This window comes from Pituophis catenifer, unplaced genomic scaffold, assembly GCF_029215685.1.
Source record: "Pituophis catenifer annectens isolate HBS135680 unplaced genomic scaffold, rPitCat1.0.hap2 SCAF_1, whole genome shotgun sequence".
In the NCBI taxonomy this organism is placed as follows: Eukaryota; Metazoa; Chordata; class Lepidosauria; order Squamata; family Colubridae; genus Pituophis; species Pituophis catenifer.
This window is the reverse complement of record NW_027256881.1, coordinates 41,505,912-41,530,137: the sequence shown is the minus strand read 5'-3', so window position 1 is coordinate 41,530,137 and position 24,226 is coordinate 41,505,912. Positions and strand designations below refer to the sequence as shown.

General features: G+C 45.8%; 1 protein-coding gene across 2 annotated transcripts; it reads right to left on the bottom strand.

The window, feature by feature from the left end:
* Positions 1-1,003: 1,003 nt before the first annotated feature.
* On the bottom strand, positions 1,004-15,953 carry SIX2 (SIX homeobox 2). 2 transcript variants are annotated; one of them, XM_070948335.1, is made up of 2 exons: positions 15,388-15,953; positions 1,004-3,726 (listed from the first exon to the last, which is right to left on the bottom strand). In XM_070948335.1, exons 1-2 carry the CDS (start codon positions 15,951-15,953, stop codon positions 3,420-3,422), a joined length of 873 nt encoding a protein of 290 aa, XP_070804436.1. In that variant the 3' UTR covers positions 1,004-3,419. The 2 variants fall into 2 exon arrangements, with proteins under 2 accessions (XP_070804436.1, XP_070804427.1); XM_070948326.1 differs by having other exon boundaries at positions 15,394-15,953.
* Between the last annotated feature and the right edge of the window lie 8,273 nt (positions 15,954-24,226).

Here is a 24,226-nt window from a genome sequence, read left to right as displayed (position 1 = left end):
AGCTGAGTGAGGTCACATTTGATTAGTACGGTATTTATTTTTTATTTATTAGATTTTTATCCTGCCTTTATTACTTTAGAAGTAACTCAAGAAAGCAAACATACATAATACTCCTTTCTCTCCTGTTTTCCCCACAACAACAATTCTGTGAGATGAATTGGGCTAAGAGAGAGTAACTGGACTAAAGTCACCCAGCTGGTTTTTCATGCCTAAAGTGAGAATAGAACCCACAACTCCTGGTTTTTAGGCCAGCACCTTAACTACTACACCAAACTGGCTTGCTACTTGGATAGAAATCATCAGGAAATCTTGGGGCTGTAATCTGGGGAGGGTGGGGGGGGTGAGACACTAAAATGGAGAAAATGTCATGGAAGAAGCTGTGAATTACTTTTGTATTGTCAAGAAAACTTCATAGATGGTTCCATGAAATCACTGGATCTTGAAGAAGCTACTATTCATTTAACTCTCATAACTCTCAGGTTGAACTGGTCTCTGGACTCCAGTATCCAACTTAGCAGGAGCAACCACTGGCACTTTTCACTACCTAAATTGGCTAGTTCTCTGGACCCTGATACCCTTCTCTTTTCTTCTCTCCCCACCTCCTTTCTGTCATGGACCACTTTTTCCTTCAAATATTTCTGATTCCCCCCCCCATTGGAATTTACACCTTCAGTCCCATTTTCTCTTCTCTCTCTCTCTCTAGGTGCAACACTGTCACCATCATTTTTTCTGTCTTTCAGGAATTTCAAGAGAAATGTTAGAAAATAGGGTTTTTTTGGGGGGGAGCCTGATCGAAGTTTAGGTGTTTTTTTTTTATTTATTTATTTTTGAGGTGCGGAAACGCGGGCGATTTTTGCCACGCCCCGCGCACACTCTGGCTGTTGTGTTTCGCCACTTCTTGCGACCATCTTTCCCCAGAGCCCTGCCCGGCTCTGCTGCCCGACGCGATTGGCTCTCGGTTATTGACTTGTTTTAAAAACACCGAGAAAATCCGAACCCAGAGCGCCGACGGCTGGCTAAAAACGAAAGCCCTTCCCCACTTCTCGCATCACTGTGCTGGATGTCTCGCTTTTATTATAAAATAGAAGCAGAACTATCTTTCCAAAGGCGGTTTTCACAGGATAGAAACAATACACAAAATTGGAGGGAGCCTGGCTGGCTAAGGAACCGTCCTTGCATTTGGTGGTTGAGGGCGGCGGCGGCAGCGGCGGCTTCTAGAGCCCCGCAGAGAGACGGCTGTCATCAGGCTCGCTGTTCGCCTTGCTTGGTTTGAAGGGATGTTCTGGGGTCTGCGTGAGTTACACCCAGGAGGAAATCCAGGGCTCGCCTAAGACTGGATAATAAAGCACCTTGACGTAGGTTGGCCCCACAGGCTTCAAGGGGAAACACTATTAATAGCATTAAAAATAATGAGCGATAGAGGCTCTCTCAAAGTTAAATGTGCAAAACGCTGTCCAGTTGCCTCACCAGGAACCTTCTGGGGAAAATCGCCCTTGTTCCCATTTTGCAGATGAAAGAACTGAGGCGGAAGATGTTTGTAGTGTCAAGCAGCTCACCCAGGTTCACCTTTGTAGCTACTGGATCAGGTGGAGGCAAGATATCTGGCTTGAGTGATCTGTGGATGTTGCTTTGTCCTCCCCACCTAAAAGTTTGGGTAGGGAAATATACAAGGCAAAAGAAGCCCATTTTCCTCTTTCCTTCAATCAGGGTTCATGTGCTTTGCATAGCATCAGCTTACAAGGGAGGGTAGTATTATCTGGAGGAGGTCATGCTTAGAAGCCAGGAGCTTTTTACAAACTGGTGGCTATTACAGCATTTGAATAGCTAGCATTGGCATATACAATGATCACAAATGTTTTTTTTCTCTTCAAATAAGTTAAGAGGTGTGGCTTCTCTATACCATTTATATCTCATTTGTCACCGAAACACTCAAAAGGAGCATATAGGATACCCCCCCTCCAATGTTACCCTCACAACAACCTGGTGAGGTAGGCTGGCTAAGAGAGTGTGACTGCCCCAAAATTATCCAGTGCGCTTCATGCCTGAGTGAAGATCTGAACCTGACTCCCCCTGTCCTACTCTTCTACTCTAACCACTGCACCATGTTATACTCTTGCTTTTCTCTATCAGGCCCTTTGATTCTGGCCTACAAGGAAAGGCATTTCATAGACTGCTGTGCACAAACTAGATGAATTCTCAAAAAAGGAAACAGATTGGCTCTGGGAGAAAAACAAAATGTTGCCCTATCACTCTGATCCTGGAAATAAGCAAATAATCCCATTCTTTGCAAAAGAGTCCCAATGGTTTCCTTACTTCCAACTGCAGTACACTGTTAAGTCTAATGCAGTGGGACTCAACCTTCCTAATGCCGCGACCCTTTAATACAGTTCCTCGTGTTGTGGTGACCCCCAACCATAAAATTATTCCATTGACCATTGAAAATATGTGTTTTCCGATGGTCTTAGGTGACCCCTGTGAAAGGGTTGTTCGACCCCCAAAGGGGTCCCGACCCACAGGTTGAGAACCACTGGTCTAATGGAACCATCAACTTGTCAAGCAGCCTCTGCATCTGATGAAAGTAGCGTGGCCTCTCCGTGGCCTCCCTCCAGATGTCACTGAGTTAGAAATCCCAGCAGCCTGCACTCAGCCTGGCTGGGAAGAAGTGTCTGCCTTAGACAAGAGTCTTTCATTAACATTTCCGCGATTACATGGGCAAGTGATTGCTGCCACAAGCAAGAAAAAATAAAAATGGAATTAAGGTCTGACAAATTCATGGCAGATAAAACTATCAGTGTTGTCAAGTTACGAAAGCCTCCAGATTTAGAAGGAGTATACCATGGGGTGCCAGTTGGTGGTGGGAGCAACCATAGGGGAGAAGTATTGCTTCCCAATATCCTGCTGAAATTGATGGAGCTTTGGCTTCAGATCTTCAGTTCTCAACAGCTTCGTGAATTGATCCCTGCAGATCAGGTTGAGGCACATTTACAGAGGCATGTTAAGAAGTTGAAATCCAACTTTGGGTCGGATCTCCCGTACAAGAGGTTGTGTGGGCTGAGACTCCCGGCCTTCGTTCTGTCAAAGAAACAACTTTTACACCAACCACCATCCCACCCCTCCTTCACTTCCTCCATCCTACAGTAATGTTTATCCTCCACTTTTCTGCAGTGAGTTTCACCACATCCTCTTAAGATTTAAGTCATTGGGCAGTTTACAGTGTTTCTGAAGTCAGCTGCTCGGCAATTGATCCAAAGTGAAACAATGGATCCATTTTATAGATCCTTCCAAGGTTTCAGATTCTTGGTTTGTGGAGCAGAGGAATTAAGTATGTGTGTGGTGGGGGGGGGAAGGAAAAAAAGAAGAGGACAACCCAGATGGAGAGAGCCTGGGTTCAGGGAGCATGGTAGGTTCAGCAAATATTTTTAAGAGCCGAGGTCGACCAGATTTGAAGACATGGAGTTGAGGATGGAGTCTTGCAAACTGTGATGATGCAGAGGGTCCGCACTGGGAACTGGAATGGCACTAGGACCCTGAGGATGGCCCAAGTTATGGAGAGGCTGTAAGCCTGGGTTTGTATTGAGAAGTAAGGCAGGGCTGGAGGAGGAATGATGGTCCGGGGTGCCGGAAGGTGTTTTCTCATCTTCGGAACTGCCCAAAACTGTCTTATTGCCGTTGAGAGAGGAGGAAAGCGGATTGTGGCCATTGGAACTGGAATTTTCATTGTTTTCCCTAAAAGAGGGGGAGGGATGGGAGAAAGAACAAGGGAGAGAGAAAACATCAGATTGCAAGGAGACAACACCACGCCTCTCCCTCATGCCCATCCTTAATAAAAGTACAAGCTGCTGAAATAGTATGTTGGGGGGAGGGGACACTATTTGCCCACAGACAGCATATTAGAGGCACAGAATATAATACACAGGTCAACTTGAAGCCAAGTATGGTTTCTTTTCCCCCATCCCACCCGAGTATATCACTGCAATAGTCTACTTTAAAAAAAAATCATCCAAAGTAATTTATGGATAAGAATAACTTCATTTTGTAGAACATTTTTGTTTGCTTCAACTTATATATGTGAGGTGTGTGTGTGTTTTTTTAATGACCCTACCCCCAAAGATAGGGGCTCCAATTGTCATGGCTGTCTCTTGCAGTTGCCATGGAGAATATAATGTTTCAGGTACAAATCACTGACACCTTTTTTTGTGGGGGCATATATCTTTAAATACTTTATCCCAAATTAAGTCAATAGAAAACAGGATAGCACAGTGATGGCTAACCTTTTTGCCGTCAGGTGCCAAAAGCGGGGGGACTTCAGGGGGGTCGCCTGCGTGTCTGCCCAAACCCCTAATTCAATACGCCCCCCCCACGTATGCATGCGTGACCCCCCTGCACTCTCCCTGCTTTTGGCATGTGATGGCACAGTGGGTCCGGTACGCCTGTTTTTCCGCCCTCCCAAGAGGCTTTCTTGGAGCCAGGGGAGGGCGAAAACGGCCTTTCCCACCCCTCCAGAGGCCGGAAATGGCCCATTTCCCAACTTCCAGTGGGACCGGAAGGCCCAAAAATCAGCGCTGGAGCTGAACTAGGGCAATGTTCGCGTGCTGACAGATATGGCTCCAGGTGCCACCGGTGGCACACGTGACATAGGTTCGCCATCACGGGTATAGGATGTAGGATAAATAGGAAAGGATGCAGGTTACATTTCCCATAAACAACTTTGAGATTTGACCTAAGCATTCAAAAGATGCTAGGCAGAAAGAGCAGCATGATGGAAATGGTAGAATCTGCATCAGCTGTGAATGATGGGAACTATAGTGGAGGGCTGAAGGAGCTAAACTATGTCACAGCTGGGTTTATATGCTGTGCCAAGCCATTGTTTGTATTAACCATAGTTTATTAAATAAACTACATTTGCTGAGTTCACACAATAACTAAACCATATAAACTACACTTTAACATCACAAATGTTAGATTCACACAGCCAGAACAAATTACATTATTTATTGGTGCTAGGTGTAAACTAGGCTGGTGGTGGAATTATATTTCGCTTTATACCATCATCATTCTAATTTTTTTTTTAGAATATGCCATAGATAAGTTCACATACAATTTCTAACCCACATAACATGGCTTATAAACGATGGTTCATTTCACTCAACATATTAAGCCAAAACCAAATAAACCTCAGTATGCCTTATTATTGTATTTGAAGTCAGTCACTCTTGGTTAGGTGTCATTGTTTATAAAGAATGATGAAACTAGCCTACCAAACCTAAATAATAAACAGTCTCCTAAAAAGATTAATGTTTTTATTTTAATAGACATATGTCTAGATAGCATCCAAGGCTGTGCATTTCCTTGAGCTTAAGGTCTGTTTGGCATGGCACCCATAAGCTGCTTGCTTCTCATGATGAAACTCTTGGGAAATTAAGCTAGCTTTAGATATTACTGTTTAGATTTAAATCTTGTTCTTCAGCTTTGGTGGCCATGCCAGCCAAGGGCTTTATCTGGATGATGGCTACCATTGACCCTGGTTTGTGGATCCCCCTGCTCCCCTCCCCCATATCTGCCAAGCAAATGTCTCTGAGGACCTATGGCTTCCACCCATAGACTTTGAGCCTCTCTCCCTCACATTCAATCCAGCATGTATACCCATGGGTGAGGAGGGAAATAAAACACTCCCTATTACTTGGGCTACAAGGGAAAACTGGCAGAACCGTTATTCATTTACCTGAGTTTTTTTAAAAAAAGCCTTGCAAAGTCTGACAAAAAGAGAAAAGGCCGTTCTTTCACCAATCTACCAGCCCGTTTGTTAATAAAGCTATTGTTTTTCACTGGTCCATGTGGAGAAGTTAATTCAGAAGTGGGCAGGCAGTCCAGTGGCCCACAACAAAATGGCTGTGGTGGGCCATCAGCAATCATTGGAGAGGAAGGGACATCCCCACCACAGGACATAAACAGGAAATTAAATGCAGCAGGGTGATATGTAAGCATGGTTTGGCCCAGCAAAAGGCACTACTTTTGAGATGGAAGATTGTCTTCGTATGGGCTGTCCACAGATAAGCTCATGAGCCCTAATTCTCACTAATGTCCCCCAGTAAAAGTGAAGACATAGAACTAGGCCAATATGGGCCTGGGATCAAGTGGACAGCTACCTGAAAATAAATACATGTAGTCCTCAATTTACAACAGTTCATTTAGTGACCATTCAAAGTTACAACAGCACTGAAAAAAAAGTTACTTATGACCTTTTTACTCACAACCATTGCAGCATCCCCATGGTCACATGATCAAAACTCAGGTACTTGGCAATCCAGGTACAGAGCCTGGATAGCTCTGCGGACAAGGCACTGTAATTTAACACCAGCTGTCTGCAATTAAAGTAAGTTCGAATCTTGCCAGGCTCAAGGTTGACTCAGCCTTCCATCCTTTCTAAGGTAGGTAAATTGAGGACCCAGTTTGTGGGGGCAATAAGCTGACTTTGTATAAAATATACAAAAGTATGAAGGCTATTGCTTAACGCACTGTAAGCTGCCCTGAGTCTCCGGAGAAGGGCGGCATATAAATCAAATTTAAAAAAAAAATTGACTCATTTTTATGATGGTTGTCTGAGGTCATGTGATCACCTTCTATCACCTTCTGACAAGCAGTCAATGGGAAAATCTGATTTATCTGCCAACCATGTAATTAACTTAACTTCTGTGATTCACTTAACAACTGTGGCACAGAAGGTCATAAAACGGGGCAAAACTCACTTTACAAATGGCTCACTTAGCAAGAGAAATTTTGGGCTCAGCTTTGGCCGTAAGTCGAGGACTACCTGTACCAATGAGAATATTTACTCTGGGAGTCGTAAATCATATTCACAACTCTACCAAAGAGATTGAGAATGCAAAACAAAAAAAACATAATGATAAATCACCAAGCGATTCACACCCAATTTAGAACAGAATGGTTTAAGATTTCATTAGGTTGGCAGTCCCTCCCAGACCCAGGGGCATTTATATAAGACATTAATCTCTCCGAGAGCCTAAATTCTAGGAGTAAGGCTCTAACATTGCTAGAGAACATTAGGCAATTAAGATGCCGTGGGGTTAATTTGCCTTATTCAAATATATTTATTTTATTTATTTAATTATTTGTCAACAAGTACAAGGAACAAGTATCAATATACACACAGACATGGACACATGAAAATTGGCACAAATAAATGGATATAAATAAGCAAAACATAGCCATAAACACATGAGTACGTATAAATCGGGACAGTAGGACAGGGGTGGGTAGGCATGCTGATGCGCTTATGCACGAACCCTTAGGAGTAGGGGGCAGGGGTGAAATCCATCAGGTTCTGACAAGTTCTGGAGAACCATTAGCGGAAATTTTGAGCAGTTCAGAGAACCGGCAAATGCCACCTCTGGGTGGCCCCAGAGTGGGATGGGAATGGAGATTTTGCAATATCCTTCCCCCAGGAGGGAGGAGGGAATGGGGATTTTGTAGTACCCTTCCCGACACGCCCACCAAGCCACGCCACACCCACAGAACCGGTAGTAACAAAAATTGGATTTTACCACTGGTAGGGGGTGATATATATATAGATATGATTTTTTATATATATATATGTGTGTGTGTATGTATATGTATATGTGTATGTGTATATGTATATTATATATATATATATGTATATATATTATATATATATATATAGAGAGAGAGAGAGAGAGGGAGAGAGAGAGAGAGAGAGAGAGAGAGAGAGAGAGAGAGATATTCTTACTCTTAATATTTGTCATATATCATATAAGTGGCGTTAGGGAGTGGTGCGGGTCTTAGATAACCGCGAAATATATATCCATATATATGGAGTAGGCCATTGCAGGGATAAATCATAAGGCTCACTTCCCTTGCAGACCCACATTGATCCTCAACAGCTTTCGCGGTTATCTTAAGATCCGCACCACTCCCTAACGCCACTTAAATCGAGAGCGTGCTTGCCACGCTAATTTCCGGCATGGCGTCCTTTGCGCATGCTCATTTCCAAGAATGAATGCCCGGTCCTGAAGCCGTGCTGGAAACGGAGTCCCGCGGACTTCCGTAATCCGTCCCTTTGGTCGTTTTGAGTTCTTCCAAGTGTGCGGCGGCCTCTAAAAAGCGGAGGGGGGGGGGGGGGGGGGACGCCGATTCTCGATACGGACGGAGTCTGAAGCAGTAGCCTTTTCACGCGCTTAGGAAAAGCCTGAAGTGCAAATAAATGCCCAGGTTGCTTTTCCTGGATATGTTTTATTTGATGCAACCCCAAGACGCCGGCAGCCTTCGCCTTTAAGTTGCCAGTGGAGGATAGCAAGTGTGAGAAGTGTGATTTGCTGCGATCTAGCTCTTAGTTTTAAAGAAAAATGGGGCAAAATGGGGCAAAATTATCGGAGGGAAAGAATCAAAATCAGGTTTACATCAGGGATCTCCAAGCTTGGCAACTTTAAGACTTGTGGACTTCCAACTCCCAGAATTCCTCAGCCAGCTTTGCTGGAGTTGGAAGTCTACAAGTCTTACAGTTGCCAAGGTTGGAGACTCCTGGTTTACACAACTTGCGCCTGCAGCTCTTCGGGCCTTCTTTGGGGACGCCGTAGGTCTTGTAAACAGTTTGCGGCTGACCTAGGGGAGAGCGTGCGGCAAAATAAAACAACTTCTTTCTTTTACCAAGGCGAGCAAAATCAAAGCGAGGAGGAAATAACGGAGGGAAAGCCGGTCAGAGGGCGGTTGGTAGGTGAATTAGCCCTGATGCTGGAAGGGAAGTCGCCATCTCTTTGGCGATTGCACCGGAGAGCTCCACGTTTGCAGAGAGGCGCGCCAGATAAAGCCACCGGGGAATTTTTTTTTTTTTCTCGATTTAGCTCCGCAATTCTTAAAAAAAGGGCCGGGCGAGGTCCAGTTTTTGTATCTGAACATCAGCGGTTCCAAACCGAACAAGAAATATCTTGTAGAGAGACAATCCAGTTCTAGCTTCGCTTTGCTCAAAAGGACCCTCACCGAATAGCGCCCTTTAACGCGAGTGTAAGCAGACTGCAGCTAGAGTTGCGTTCGTCCAAGTGGCTCCCCCGTAAGTTAGTCACGGTTTACTGAATCAAATCCGTTCTCTGGGTTCATCCCACACATTAAATCATCAGATCATCTGGGTCCCAAAACACGTTAGGCGGCTAAGGTGGGATTCGCTGGGTTGGGGGCTCAGAGCCTTGTCTGAATTTGGTCTAGTCTAAGGTTTGTGTTGTGACCCGTTTTGTAGGACTCGAGTTTTAGATAGGCGAGAACTTGTTTGAAATGCACGAAATATTCGCTTGGCTACGTCTGCTACACCTCCGATCGAGCAAATTCTCACTTAAAGCTTCCACCACCATAAAATACTTAATATTTCAGGTGGCAACTTCTGGAAAAAAGCAGAGCAGGATGTCTTTAGAACCGGAGGGTGGGGGGGGGGGGAGAGAAAAATCAAAACAAAGTGGAAGGAAAGAAGGGATAAACACACAGCTACTGAAACTTTTCGGTTCAGCTGGAAATCATTAGTTCCAGCCAATAACGGGCAGCTCCCTAGAAAGCCTACCGGCCCGAATTTAAAATCCGGTAGAAAAGACCACAGAAAACACCTTTTTCAGAATAGCCTTCTCGCTCCAGTTCATGAGATGCTCCCTCTAGGAGAGGCTTCTTTCTTTTTTTTTAAAAAAAATGTACTTCAGATTTTGAAGGCAACGTCTTTAGTTGAGCTGACTGAGGCTGATTTTGAACAACAAAAAAGGAGACGGCAAAATTCAGCCCCTTGGAGGTCATCTGTATGGCGGTTGATCTCAAAGGCGGCTGACCGGGGTTCCTGGGTACGCCGCCCTGTCTATGTACAAAGCTTTCCCCAACGTATAGAAGTCCCTGCCTTAGACACGGAGGACAGTTCCCGAGTTCGAAAATATTCCACTGCATCTCTCTTTAAAGACATGTGGAATACCGAGATTATGTTTATTTGAACATAAGGCTTTATACTTCTCTTTAAACCCAAAGAATCCCATTTTTAAAAAAAGAAAAAAAAAGAACGGACTTATTGATATTAACCAAATTAATTGGATTCAAATCCAAATTGCTTACAGTATAAGGTGGCTAAGAGAGGGAGTTTGATGCGCAGTTTAGGTCAGCGCAGCTGGCCAGACATCAGCATTAAGCAGCGTGTGGCAGTCATCGCATCAGCAAAAACAAATTTGACTTCACTTCTATCAAGAAGAAAAAGCTGTGATTTACCATTTGATGCGGATCTTGTGGTATCTTTACTCAAAAGTAAATGCCAATACTTTCAGGACAGAGCTTACTGAATGTCGCTGAATGTCTGGCGACACATAAATAATAAGTATTATTATTATGTTCTGTATTTATTATAAGACTGTCCCCAAAGACTTTCTTGTTAATCATATGCACCAGGGAGAACATTCTGATGAGCTCAGAAAGGCCACAGATACAATTCATCGGAGTTTTAGGCAGGGTTTCAAATAAGGTCGAAAAGTCAAATTCTTCGATTAAACAGAGGGGGAATTCCCATTAAATGCGCCTTCTAATACTCTACCCCTATTTTCTATCCAAGACCCCAGGAAGCCTCGGGTGCATATCTTCCTTCCCACTCCTGACCTCCAAAGATTGTGTTACCAAAGTTAATACTTACGTAACAGAAACGGGGGGGGGGGAGAGAAGATGGGGGCTTATAGACCGTAAGGAAAATTACTCACATGACCAGAGAGGAAGCATACCAACTATTTTTTCCTCTTAATTAAATGTAAATACATTTGCATCCTGGTTTATGTCCTAGTTCTTTTTTAAAATTGGGATTGCGGCCTCAGTGCCACTTTTTTATGGTCTCCTGACATGACTAGAGTCTAACTAGTCATGTCAGGAGACCACAAAAAGTGGCACTGAACCTGCAATCCCATTTAAAAAAAAAAAAGGAACTAGGGCATAAACCAGGGTGTAAATTTATTTACATTTAATTAATGTAGTCTTAGCTATTGCCTAAGACTCTTATGAACTACCCTGCAAGTAAGTTCTGAGTAAGGACACTTCTCTACCCTCCTCATTCAGATGAAAGGAACCTCTGGTCAAGGGAAGGCAGCTGGGCTTTGGGTCGAATCACTTTGTTAGGAACCACCCTGCTTTGAGGACTCGGCAATGAGTTGACTCCTACTGGGGGGGGGACCCTTTTGCTCTACTTTTTCGGTAGCCAACCTGTGCGCCCGCACTACTGCCTTCCGGTTGGTGCTCGTAGGAGTTAAAGATGATGTCTCACCAAGACCAAGTCAGCCCGGGCAGCCCTCCTCCTCCTCCTCCTCCTCCTCCTCCACCCAAAAAATAAGTAGCTCAAGTCCATCTAGGGAAATGCTTGGCGTGAATTCGATCCTAACGCCTTGAATCCGATCCAGTCTAACTTCGTGCTTTAAAATTGGCTTTCGGATCAAGAGGCTCTTTATGCTCGCGCTAACGCTACCCAGCTCGATCTCCTTCCAAAGCTCCAAATTTGGGATAAGGAACCCAATGGCACATACCTCGGGATCCCCTGGATCGATTGCCTGAGCCATGAAGTAAAAGCAATGCCATTTCTCTCCTCCACACACCCCCACCCCACCCTGCTCCCCGTCTTTCCAGTTTTCGAGACCTCTAACTTCGTTTGTTTATTAATAATCCGGGAGAAATACGTGACGTTTAACAGCCGTCGCTTCCCGTAACCTTCCCGAAGGAAGGCTGCACCCACGTAAACCGAGGTGGCTAGGAAATGATTGTCCTGAAGAAGCTTCTGCTCTCCTGGGTCGCAGGAAATAGGAATCCCGGCCTGAAAGTTCGAGTCAAGTTATTTATCGCCTGGGAAGGTGCCCTGCCTGGATACGTGCAGGAAGAGACATTGGGTTGAAATCTGCAGAGGTTAGCTGTGAATCAGCTTTGCCGCTTGTAAACAGAAACCTTTCCTCTCTGAAGCTCGACAGCCACCTGCGATTCCTTCCCCCATCACTACGGTGTTCCATATTTGGCCACTGAGTGAAGGACTTGGTCTGCATTCTTGTGCGTTTTTCTTCCAAGAGTAAAGTCCGCCCCAAGAAAGGCCCGCAAAAGCTTTGCCATTTCTAACCCATTTGGATGCAAAGCCCATCAGCGGTAGAGAAAGGCGACCTTGGTAGTTGCTGGTGTGTTTCAACAACTGCCGTCTAAAGTTTTACAACCCTCTTTTCTAAAATGTGCAGGATCGACAGGTGTTAAATGGTGGTTTCTACGGTAGTTAGGACCCTATTCTAGCAGTCTCACTTCCCAAAATCGTGCCTCTTTTCTGGGAATGTGGGGCTATTTATTTAGATGAGTGGTTGCCCCCTTCGTGTAATCTACTTTTGCATATTTGTCCAACAGTCCAACACAGTATTGCAGTCCACTTTCTCGAGAGAAACCTCTACCTATATTTTGGGTAAGCAACTGCGGACTAGATCCAATCAATAAAGCAGATAATATATCTTTTTATTAGCCCCAGGTATTGGTGGGAGCTGGTACTGTGCTTTTGATTTTTCGACCAATATTTGGCTCATTAGAAAAGTATCTTTGCCTTTAGTTACTGGATAGGAGGGTGTCAACAATGAAAGTCGCCAGGGACCTGGATACCTTTGGGTCAACTTCATCTCTTTTCAGGTAGGTTATTGTACATTTGCCCTCTCTGAATGTGTGAAGGGCTTTCTTAATTGCACTGGGCCTCCTGAAAACAAACGGCAACCCTCCAAACTCCTATTATTTACATGCGTAAAGCACAGTTTTGGCTGCGGAGTAGTTAATGTAGTCTGATGGTATTGTGCAAAGTTTTCTCTTCCTGCCTGCACCTGGTTTTCTAAATCAGGTTTAAAAAGTTTTTCATACCATATCAATTTCAGCTACAAAGAGAGGAGAGAGAATGGGGAGAGGAGGAGGAGAGAGAGAGAGATTCAGACTTTACCAAAACAGTAGTCCTCACGGTAACCCCTGGAAAACAACTGCAAGTACTACAAGATTCAAAGAAGTAGGGCCTGCTCCCCCAAAATGAGCTGGCACAACTCTGGAAACTTTTCTTACCAGGCTTTTTTTGGTACAGCTGTTACTTTAGAAGTCTAACCAAGATGAAATAAGCTATTTCTGAAACATAGGCCAAAATGAACTTCAGTGAAATCCTTCTCATCAGGCCACCCTTTCCAATAAGGGCATCCAGGGCATGAGTGGATACACATGGGAGAGTCTTGGAAACCTGCAGAATAGCAAGCCACCTTGTCTGGAAGTCTTCTGTTTGACCAGTTGGATGTTTGGAATAATTCAGACTTCTTAATACAACAGTTTCCTTAATCCAGTTGTATCGCTAAGTGACTTTTTCCCCCCTCCATTTTTTTCGGCATAAAACTCTCCTTGTTCTGAAATATTTATGGAGAGGGGTTCTTTTTACTGCCTTCAGGAGACGTGGCACCTTATGACGTCCTGGGGGCCCTGGGGTGTCTTTCTCTCTTTCTGGCAGAATCTCAGAATCCCAGACATTAGATCTTGGAAGAAAACAAATCTAGCAAACCAAGAATCTAGGGACGATTTTGGACATAATCATCTCCCAGAAGATAATTTAGAACTGGGACCATCTAGGTGCACACTGAAAGTAAACCAAAGGACTCCGAAGGAAGGTCCAAGGTCTTGACTCTAACCACCAGTGATTCTGGTTGCAGTCTTAAAATCTTAAAATCAATTAGCCCAAGCAGGGTTCCTGTCAGTAAGAAGATCCCAAGCCCTTGTTTTGGCATTAGAAGGACAAGTTCAGCAAAAAGGAAAAGAAGTAGAAAACAAGGCACGCGGGAAGGGGGAAGAAATATATAGTTTTCCTATAGAGCCTGAATATTTCTATTGTTTCTTAGAAATGAATATATAACTTTATTTTTGTTGATAGTATGGAAATTTGGGGGCTCTTGACTCATTATCACTTGATCTGATGTCTAGAAGCGCCACCAACCTTCCTATTGACACGGAAGCAAGCCTTAATGAAATGAAAGGAAATTGCATCCTGATAGATAAGCGGCTATATGGACAAATTTGAAACAGTACTGAAACTCCTGGGATTTATTTTCAAGAAAATGTGTCAAGCAGGTGTGTTTTTAAAGAATGGAGTTAGATAAAAACAAAGTCCAGAGACCACTTATTCAAACATACACCTCACTGCCCACTAAACTGACAGTTTTAAGAAAAACTCAAGGCAGTTTGCCACTGAAAAAAGCCACTTGGAGATTTAGGAGTAAACCCTAGACACTATTCAATTGTGATCATCACTCTGGATTAAAATGTATAAGCGATGAGGGGAGGGGAGGGCATCCCCCCCCCCAACTCACAAGCACCTCCTGTGTAGAATACAGTGTTCCATCCAGAGCTGGAGGCCCCTTTGCCTCATTTTAAAAGCAGCATGCATACACCCACAGTGAAGTGACATTCAATGCTATTTAGATATAGCTACAACGATATTAAAAACAGGTATTTTTTGCTTATTGTATTGGCAATTGGCTAAATAAGGGTTTTTCATCCACAAATCAGCGCTTGTGACATCTTGGTTGATGGTGATCCATTTGTTTCTCAGTGATAAATTTTGGGGCATTCCTTTCCTTCTTACTAAACCGACTGTTACAATTAAAATGAAATTTGAAAGGCTACCTTCTTTATAGACCCTTAATGCAGGACAGGTCCATTGATCTGTGTGGGTTTGACTTCTGAGCTGGCAAAGACAGCTCTAACTGGCAAATTAGACAGTTCTTGTCTTTTGTGTTCTTGTCTTTTGTGATGTTAGACTAGGAAATTAGAGAGCCAGATAAAAGGAACAATGCCAGTTGGCCTCCCTTCAAGGAAGTTCTTTCTAATACTCCACTCCCGTTCGTTGAAAACTTAACTTGCATTATCTACTAGACTAGTTTTCCGAAGACGTGGCTTGAAATCCAAGGCGAATCAGAGATATTTATCTTGGCCACAGCCCGATTTTGCTCTCGAATAAAACAAACTGGTCCCTGTGGTAACCGATTCCCCTAGGCCTCCCCCTCCCTAGACTAACTTTTCCAAAACTTAAAAAAAAAAAAGAAGAAAGGAAGGAAGGAAAAGAAAGGAAAAAACTTTCAGTGCAGACAGAGAAGCCCTGAGTTTCTCTTCCTTTGTACCGTCCTCAGGCTGCGGGTGCCTTTCTACGTCGCGGCCCCAAACCCCCGAGGGTTAGCTCGGAAGGGAAGGGAGCTTACCCTCCACCTCCCCCCCCCGCCCCGGGCCAGTGCAGCGCACTTCGGACAGGACTGAGCTAAGCCTTCCCGCCTGTCCCCGAAGCGGAGCTTTTCCGTGCAGAGAAGCGGAAGGGAGGACGGCTCTACTTACTCGTACCTTTCTTTGGCTTCCGCCGCCCGGTCCCGCTGCCTCCGGTTTTTGAACCAGTTGCTGACTTGGGTGGTGGTGAGCCCGGTGGCCTCGGCCAGTTCCCGCTTCTCCCTGGGGGACGGATAAGGGTTATGGGCGTACCATTCCCGCAGGACGCTCCGGCTCTTCTCCTTGAAGCAGTAGCTGGTCTCCTCGCCATCCCAGATGGAGCGGGGCAAGGGGAACTTGCGGCGGACCCGGTACTTGCCGACTGCCCCTAGGGGTCGCCCCCGCAGCTTCTCGGCCTCGATGTAGTGCGCCTTGAGCCACAGCTGCTGCAGCTTGGGGTGGTTGTGCGCCGAGAACTGGTGGCTCTCCAGGATCTTGTAGAGCTCGCGGAAGTTGCCCCGGTGGAAAGCCACCACGGCCTTGGCCTTCAGGACGCTCTCGTTCTTGTGAAGGTGCTCGCAAGCCGGCAGCGACCAGAGGAAGCGGCCCAGCCTCTCGATGTTCCCCCCTTGCTGGAGCACCTCGCACACGCAAGCCACTTGCTCCTGGGTGAAGCCAAAAGTGGGCAGCATGGACATGGTGGCGCGCCCGGGAAGGCTCTCCTGCCGTCGCCGCCGGCCCTCTTATCGCATCTACCCTGGCCGAAAGGGGGCACCCGTCCGGACCCAGCGCCCCGCAGGCAGCGCCTGGGGGGGACGGCGAGGGAGAGGGGCGGCGGTCGGGGGGGGGGGCGCGAGCCAGCCACGCTGGGCGCCAATGAGGAAAGGGCTCCGCGAGGGAGCAGCCAACCACAGCCCGCCCGAACGGCTGATTTCCGAACGAAAGCCCCGAGGCTAGGTCAGCGGGGCTGCCCCTGTCCCGGCCGAGGCCCCCATGGAGCCGGAGAAGCTTCGGGCGCGAGGGAAGCTCCCACGCAGCGCCCGCGCCGACGCCCCCCGACCTCGGGGCTCCGGTGTTTGTTTGTAAGTCCCCGAGTTCCGACCGTCAAACTTTGCGCCTCTATTGTGTGAGAGAAGCGGCACTTGCAAGAGTGGAACTTTCACTCTCCCCACCCCCTGGCCGGGCTCGCGAGTTCCTCTTTCGCTCGCGCGCTCCTCGCTCCCTCTCTCTCTTCCCCCCCTTTCTGCCATAGGATCGCTTACATGGAATCAAGTCCTTTAAATCCCCGCTTCCCCTTTCCTTCTTTTTCTCCTCCTCCTCCTCCTCCTCCTCTCCTCTTTTCCTTTTCTCTTTTCTTTTCGTGGCCGATTCTTCTCTTCTTTCCACCCACCCCCCGTCCTCCTCCCCCCCTTTCTTTTTGCTCTCCCTTGCCTCTCTCCTTCCAAATGTTGTTCTAAACTGGCATGAAAAAGTGATTAGCCGCGCAGTGATTGGTCCAGTTATCTGACTCGAGGACTGCCAAGGAGAAGACAATAGTTTTAATCAAATTATTTGCCATGGTGACGCTGTCAATCAAAAGTAACCGGATCTGTTGTGAGGTGGCTCCCCGGCTCAGTTGACAGATTGCTGCGAGCCACTCAGAGGCGGACTCTCAGAGCTGGGATGTTGCTAAATGGTAGTTGGGAGTTGGGGGGGGGGGGGAACGAAGGGGGTGGGGGAGGGGAAAGCAATATACGCTGTGATTGACACCGCAAAACACGGAAAGGGGGAAAGGGTTCCTCGAGATCCACCCTGGGCTGGTTGCAGACTGACAGCGGGGGCGCTAGAACTACGGCAGTAACCCCCCTTCGCCAGCCGGCAAGAGCCCCCTAGTTTGAGGGCTTTTCACGATTTCAGAACTCCCAACTTGGGTTGGGGTGGAGGAATTGTAGGAAGCCTGGGAGCAACTCAGAATTGCTGAAGATTTCGGTGGAAGCTCCGGTGGAAACTGAAGAATTTCTTACTGCCCATTAACTTATAAAATGAATCTTTATTTACATATATACATAAAATATATTTACATTTTTTTTAAAAAAATGAAACCACAGTATTTTCCAAATAATGTACTTTCCCTTTGTCACTAAGTTGAATCTTATCATTTCAAGCTGTAACCTTTCCGCTTGCCAGCCCCAGCTTTCTAAAATTATTCTGCTTTCAAACTCAGTTGCAGCCCTGAAATGAAAAGGAACAGAGATATTAAAGCACTGTTTGCAGATAAACTCTTGTCCCCCCCCACCATTCCGTGGTGGGTCTGTAAAAACAAAGTGGACTTTGTACCAAATGTGTGTTTCATTTATTTAAATGCACTGATTGATCCAAAGATAAGTAGTAAAAAACAATGTTTCCAAAAAGGTAAGGTTAGGATTGCAGCTTAAGTAACCCTTAGACACAACTGCCCAGAAGTAAGTCCACTGAATTCAATGGTGCTTTCTTTTAAGTAACCACGCAGAAAATCAAACCAAACATAGGCACCAGTCTTGCCTAAAACGATTTACTTGTGGGCCTAGGAGAGTGGGGAAACGACTTTTGAAAGACAAATAGAGAATACGGTGGCTCGTTATTGCTTCCTTAGAAACTTCTCTCAGCTTTTCTTGACAAAGGACACTTTTTTCATCTCTCTCTCTCCCCCTCGCTCTTTCTCTCGTTGTTTAAAAACCACACGCCTGAGTTGCAAGCCAGAAAGCGCGAAGCATAGTCCACTCATTCAACACAGAATGCCCATCTATCCATCCACTAACCCGCTATAATCGAGGGACCGTTTCATTGCGATAGAAACAAGAGGTACCGGTGCGCTTTTCCTCTTCCTAGTTTTATTTTTCCACCTCTTTTAATTTCACCTCTTCCTTCTAAATAGAAAGTGGTGTGAAAGTGGTAGAAGGAAATCAAAAGAAAAGAAGCCGACACACATCTGCAAATGAGTGTCAAAGGCAATTTGGAGGAACAAGTGGGTGAATTCAGTTTTGGCAGGATAATTGGGGATCGCAAGCTGTTGGTGTTTCCAGTCTCACTAAACGTCCCCAAAGCTTTTCCATTGGTCGCTTCTCGCCCCTTGGCTACTTCAGCCTTAAGTCCTGAAAAAATACACAGTCCACAGTTGATCACTGGGACCGACTTTTCCTTTCTGGTAGCTCTTACTAGCTTAATTGACAGTTGGCGGCGGTTGATCTAGACTAGAGTTCAGTTGCCGAAAATGTTCCCGGACTCTAACTGATCAACGGATTGGTCCCCCGAATCTTACTCCCCGATCCTACCGCGCCTAACTAGTTATAATAAATGGAATGGGAAAAAAGCATTCCGTCTATGCTCAGCGGAACTTTCGTTAAATACTAAGCCCCAAATTCAGGAGTTGCTCGCGCAAGATAACAGGCGGGGAACTCAGGCTAAGCCCCCGAGCATTAATTCCCGGGGAAACCGAATCTTAGGATAGCTCGTTCGTCTATTGCCTTTCCCAGCCCATTGACGGAGGGGCAAGAAGGAAAACCGAGAAGAAGCCCTGCCGCCTCAGAGACGGGATAGCAGGAAGATGGTGCCGCAGCTGCTTTCATGGATCTCTGGGGATAGCCAGGCGGGAGCCCGAAGGCGCGCCGAAACCTCCAGAACTCGGACAAATGGGAGGGGATGGAGAGACTAGCAAGCTCAGCTATGTTCCCGTGGTAATCGCTTGGAGACCCGAAAACCCTGATGGAACCGGGAAAACAGCCCAAAAGCCGCTCCAGGGTTTGTGTGATAACTGAAAGGAACTTTATTTGAAGAGCAAAAAGCTTCGGTGACACCTCCATTCGCATCAAGAACGACCTTCTCGCCCCAAAGTTGAGATTCGGTACAAACTTTCTTTTTTGCTTAAAAAAAAAGTTTAGATCTTGTTGGAAATACTTTTTCTAGGACTCTGAAAAGTCGTGATTTGAAAAAAAAAAAAAAAAAAAGAGAAACTCCTCGGTTCCCGCGGGGCACTTCCTGCATCCCGGGAGCCTTTGGCTTGTTCTAAGAACTTCACTGTTCGATGCGCCGTATCATTCGCGTTTATTTCTCCGGCTTCTGGAGGTAGTTTTTAATGGAGCTGTTGCCTCCACTTTCCTTGCCGTAACTTGGCTTTGGGAGCCTGAAGGTCGAGTCGTTTTATCAGGAAAGGGGCTATCGATCCCCAGGGGTCACATCTCTAATTAAACTGCTTTCCAAATCGGAGAGGGAGCGCAGCAAACAGACACGAAGGAACTAGGAGCGTTATCCAGACGGAGCTTTATCCCGCCGACTTCATCTCGGCTGCACCTCCAGACTGCACCGCATAGTAGAAGATGGAAATCAGTAAGATTTATCCCCCATTATGTGAGGACCGTTTTGGGGCAGGGTAGAGAGAAAGAGAGTCTCTCTGTCCTAGGAAACGCTTATATATATTGCAATTTAGGGGACGATCTTAACTGTTGCCTGCAGTACCTAAATCCCAACAAGGAGACAGAAGATAAGGAAACGGCTCTTGCCGTTGAAATCAGCGGAGCTTACTCCCCGAGAAGAGCTGCCGTACAAGACCGAGTCGCTGAAATTAATTCGGCTGTGGAGTCCGATTAATCCAAAGTTACTAAGTTGCTGTCCAGGAACAATAAAAGGCAGACCAAGGAGACCCGAACAAACGGGAAGCTCTTTAGTTTTAAGACTCCAAACCTCAACAAAACAAAAATACAACTTGGGTGCTAAAGGCGTTGTGTTAGATAGCAGAGACGGCACTACACTTAGGCTGAATTTAGTGGGACAGCGAGTTGCCATTAGATTGCCTTAGACATCAGTGTCATTCTAGGAGCTCTAAGTTCCAATGTCACCCCTGAAATGAATTTTTTTAGGTGGCCACCGCTCGCCACTCCATTTCCCACCCGTAGTTAAAGACAACAGTAACTCGTGTCCTCTACCGGTTTGCAAGAACTGTATAGTGAATGTATGAACGAAGCCCTCCAGACACTTGGAAGCACAATATCCATCTTCATTCCCCTTAGATTGAAGCGTCACAGACCCAGAGACAGACTCCAGAGTGTCCCCGGAACACACGGCAGGTCTTTTCTAAACTGGAAAGGAGCAGAGACATAGAGCGGCGGTCTCCCCCCCCCCTTTCTGCTCTCAAGGGTTTCTTGGACGCAACTTGAGGTCACTTGCTCCGATCCGAAAAACCAGGGCAGCTGAGAAGGGTGGGGGGTGGGGGTCGGAATTGGGAAGGGGCGGGGGCGATAAGACAACAGCAGCTGTTCTCCTTAGCCGGAAGGGACGTGAGCCTCTCTTTTGGGGGCTGATTGAAGATACCCTCCTGCTTCTGCATCAACATGGGAAAAGCCCCCCCCCCCTCCCCCAGTGCTATGGGAAAAACGGCGTGGACTCCTTGGTTCTCTCGAGCCCAGCAGAGATTTATTCACCGCTTTTTAACTCGGGAAAAACGTCTCATCAAATCCTGTACATTGACTCGAGCAGAAGCGGATTACCGACCTCGTTGATCGCGCAAAATGTACCGACCCTACCCAACCCAACCCCGTCTTTCTTTTGAGAAAGGCAGAACATTTCGGGAAAAAGAACTTGGAAAAGTCAAAAGGGTTCGGGAAAAGAGCGTAGGTCCGAAATCCCTGGGACCGATCCCCTTCTTTTGAATGTACAGATGGAGCCGGCGTTGACTTCGCCTTCCGAAAAAGCAAAGCAAGACGGGACTCAGCTGGACTGGGATCCGTCAGAGGGTGGTGTTGACAGAGTAAAGTTTATTATTTTTCACCTTCACGTTTTTCAATTCTGTTCGGCTGCTGGAGCCAGAAATCCAATTATGATCACCAGTCAATGTCCCAGTCCCTCTCCCGGTTGGGACCTTTCCGACAAGCTTGCTCTCCCCAGCATTCCAGGGAGTGAATTTTCATCTGAAGTGGGGAGGGTGGGTGGGTGGGAAATGAGAGGCTTCTCAGGTCGAATAGCGATTCGCAGTAAGGGGCCCTCTTTCAAAGTCTGAGGCTTTTGGGTCTCCTTTCCATTAGTCCGAATTAAAAAAATAGCCATTTGAGGGGAAAGCACAGACAATCACAAATACAGGCACCCCAGGTAGCAAGTCTTCACTAAGGTCTTTCTCATCTGAACTGTCAAATTTCGGGCCACCACTAGTGGCAAAGATTGCTCTTTGCTTCCACCTTGTGGTCGCCTGGAGCTTTGCAGCACCAATACTCCACTTTGCATTTGGACGTTTCATAAATATTCAAGAGGACTTTCTTCTGTAAGAACAACAACAAAAAAAGGGGGAGGGGAATAAAGCTTATTCATCCGGCTTAGCTTATTCTAACTACTCCTGTATATTGAGCAGGTGCGTCATAGGAAATATATTCGGTATTTGACGAATTGCAGCCATGAACGAAATCCTAAAAATTGGCATTTGAATCTCTGGGCTTTAACCTACACAATAACAATCAGTAAACTTTTTAATAAATGCAACGGGCAGTAAATCATCCGATTTCTAAATTTGCCTGAAAGAATGTGCTTGCTTTTATTCCACCTTTCCTTTAGGGAAATCAAGGCAGTATTGGATAAACTTGCAAGCTGAGTTCCCTACCAGAGAAAGCGCTTGGCTCCTAGCCGGTTTCTACGTTATTTTCATTTAAAGTCCAGAGTGGCCTCTGCTAAACCGGGCTGTGCACTGGATTGGGTCTACCCATATCCCTGCGAGCAGTTTGGGGATTGTAAATTACTAACAGGATTCCAGGCTGGATGTAACCAAAACGTCTCTACATTGTTTTTGTTCTTGATCTTGTGCTGATTTGCTTTTGGAACAATAAAACGGATATTTTTGTCTCTCAAATGAAAGAGCATCAGGATAACCTCTAATCATCAAAACTCTTCTTTTGAGAACAGTAATTCCACGTTATCCTTTAAAACCACTTACATTGGTAGCTTCTTTTTCAGATCCATATGGCTAATAGTTACAAGTCTTAGATGTGTGATGACGTTTCCATGGTGGTAAACCTAGTCTTATTAGCAGCGCTAGAAGAGCCATTGGAGGAAAGGGCAGAATGCCTTGTAGTTTCAGTCATGTAGTTTCAATGGAGTATCTTGAGAACTTTGGAGTTCTTGAGCACAACCTACCTTATAGGGTGGCTGAGAAGATAGAAGGAAGAAGAATGTGCATGTGTACTTTTCTGAAAATCTTGCGCTGAAGGGGAGAGGGAGAGAGAGAGAGAGAGAAGGAGAGAGAGAGAGAGAGAGAGAGAGAGAGAGAGAGAGAGAGAGAGAGAGAAAATAACCCAGCAAAATGTTTAAATAGTTAGGGAAGAATTTTCAAAAATTAGTCTAGCAGAATCCTTGTGTCTCTTGCTTTGTGTATTGAACCTCTAGAAACTAAAGGCACCTTTTGTTCTGGATCCTGCTAAATTTCCACAGTTAAAACAATTTTTATAGCAACAGTTAAACTAATGTACTCAGTAGCAAAGATGTTGGCGGTGAAGATTATTAGCAGGGCTGACAATGTTGTAAATTCTTCTAGGACCACATAGATCCTTTTCTAGGCACAGGGGAGGAGTGATTTTTGTTATCGAAATTGAACAGCTATTTTTCAATAGCCAATATGACCAGTTGCGCTATAATTCCTAGTGCCACGTCTCTTATAGATCAATAATACTGGCATAAAATCCTTGGAATTCCAAGAGATTTTTCAAGGATTGCAAATCCTCAAGAAAGCCAAACCTCCTCCACCACCATTTTTTAAGTAAAAGAAAAATAATAAAGGGGAGGAATCCAGGCCAGACAGCCCTACCCTTTTCAAATAAAGAAGGGGAGCAGTTTCAAAACTAATTTTTTTTTAAATTTTAAAGCGGTATTCAAATTCAGTGGTGGTGATAGTGTGGAGAACTCTTTCCTAATGAAATGCTGTTCACGAAACGCCTCGACCTGACTCGATCTTCTTGAGTTCCAGCTCGGAGACGGTTCCCTTGGCGGCTAAATACCCAGTGCCACCTTCGGTAAGACCTCGGCGGAGTGGGGACAGGGGAGGAGGGGGTTGTGCGGGCAGAATCCTACCCAGTTTTACGTGTCTGATTGGGGAACTCTTTTAAAGAGAACCCGAGAGCTGCGGGATGAGATTTTCAGATAATGTTGTGACTAACTCAATTATGCTAAAAAACTTGGCCTGAAAGTAAGAAACAGTGTGCTAGGTATCGTTAGGATGGAGCGGGTGATTTGAAGCGGGGTCGGGCCCCAGAGGCAGGGAGGGTTGCGGCAGGAGAAGATGGATCCCCCTCCCCCTCCCCCTCCTCTGCATTCAGTGTGTTTGTGCAGACTCTTCTATGTGGCTCTTTAATGGGTAGACTGAGTACGTGGACCTCCGTTCCTCTTCTGTGCTGTTAACTGCCAGGATGTGGCTGACCACGTTAGAACTCGGTCAAATTGGATAGATTACAATACTAAGTAGCCTTACCTGGGAGTAGTAGTGCTACTCAGTTTTGCACCTGTGGAAGGGGTTTCCCACCTTTCAGTAATCCCCAGGGAACCAAGTCTTCCATCTTTAGGCGGAGGAGGAGGAGGAGGACATGTGATGAGTTAGCTTTGAGGTTGCGATCCTATACAATCGATTTGGCACAAGTCGCATGAGAGGAAAAACTGTGGTGTGTTTTTCGAACTGAAGCCAGATCCAACAGAAAAATGACACACACACCAAAAAAATCCCCCATTGATTTCAAGGGAGAGTTATGGACATGCACGCAAGGAGCTTTATCTGCATTGTTGCAGCCATGCTGCGCGGCCTTGATCACACAACGGTGTCCTCATCTCAACTGCAGGCTCCGATCGTCGAGAAAGTATTGGGTTCAGAGCAGCCTTTCCCTTCATGACACCGCTTGAAGATGATTCAAGTCTGTCATGCTTACCACGCATTCCCTTGAAATTCCCGTGAAATCAGGTGACTTGTGGTGTGATCGGAGGAGTGTTTCGGGAA

Coding starts and splice junctions, on each gene's coding strand:
- SIX2 (XM_070948335.1), bottom strand. CDS start 15,953: ATGTCCATGCTGCCCACTTTTGGCTTCACCCAGGAGCAAGTGGCTTGC. Junction 3,727..15,387: donor GAAGCCAAAGAAAGGTACGA/GTAAGTAGAGCC, acceptor CCCCTCTTTTAG/GGAAAACAATGAAAATTCCA.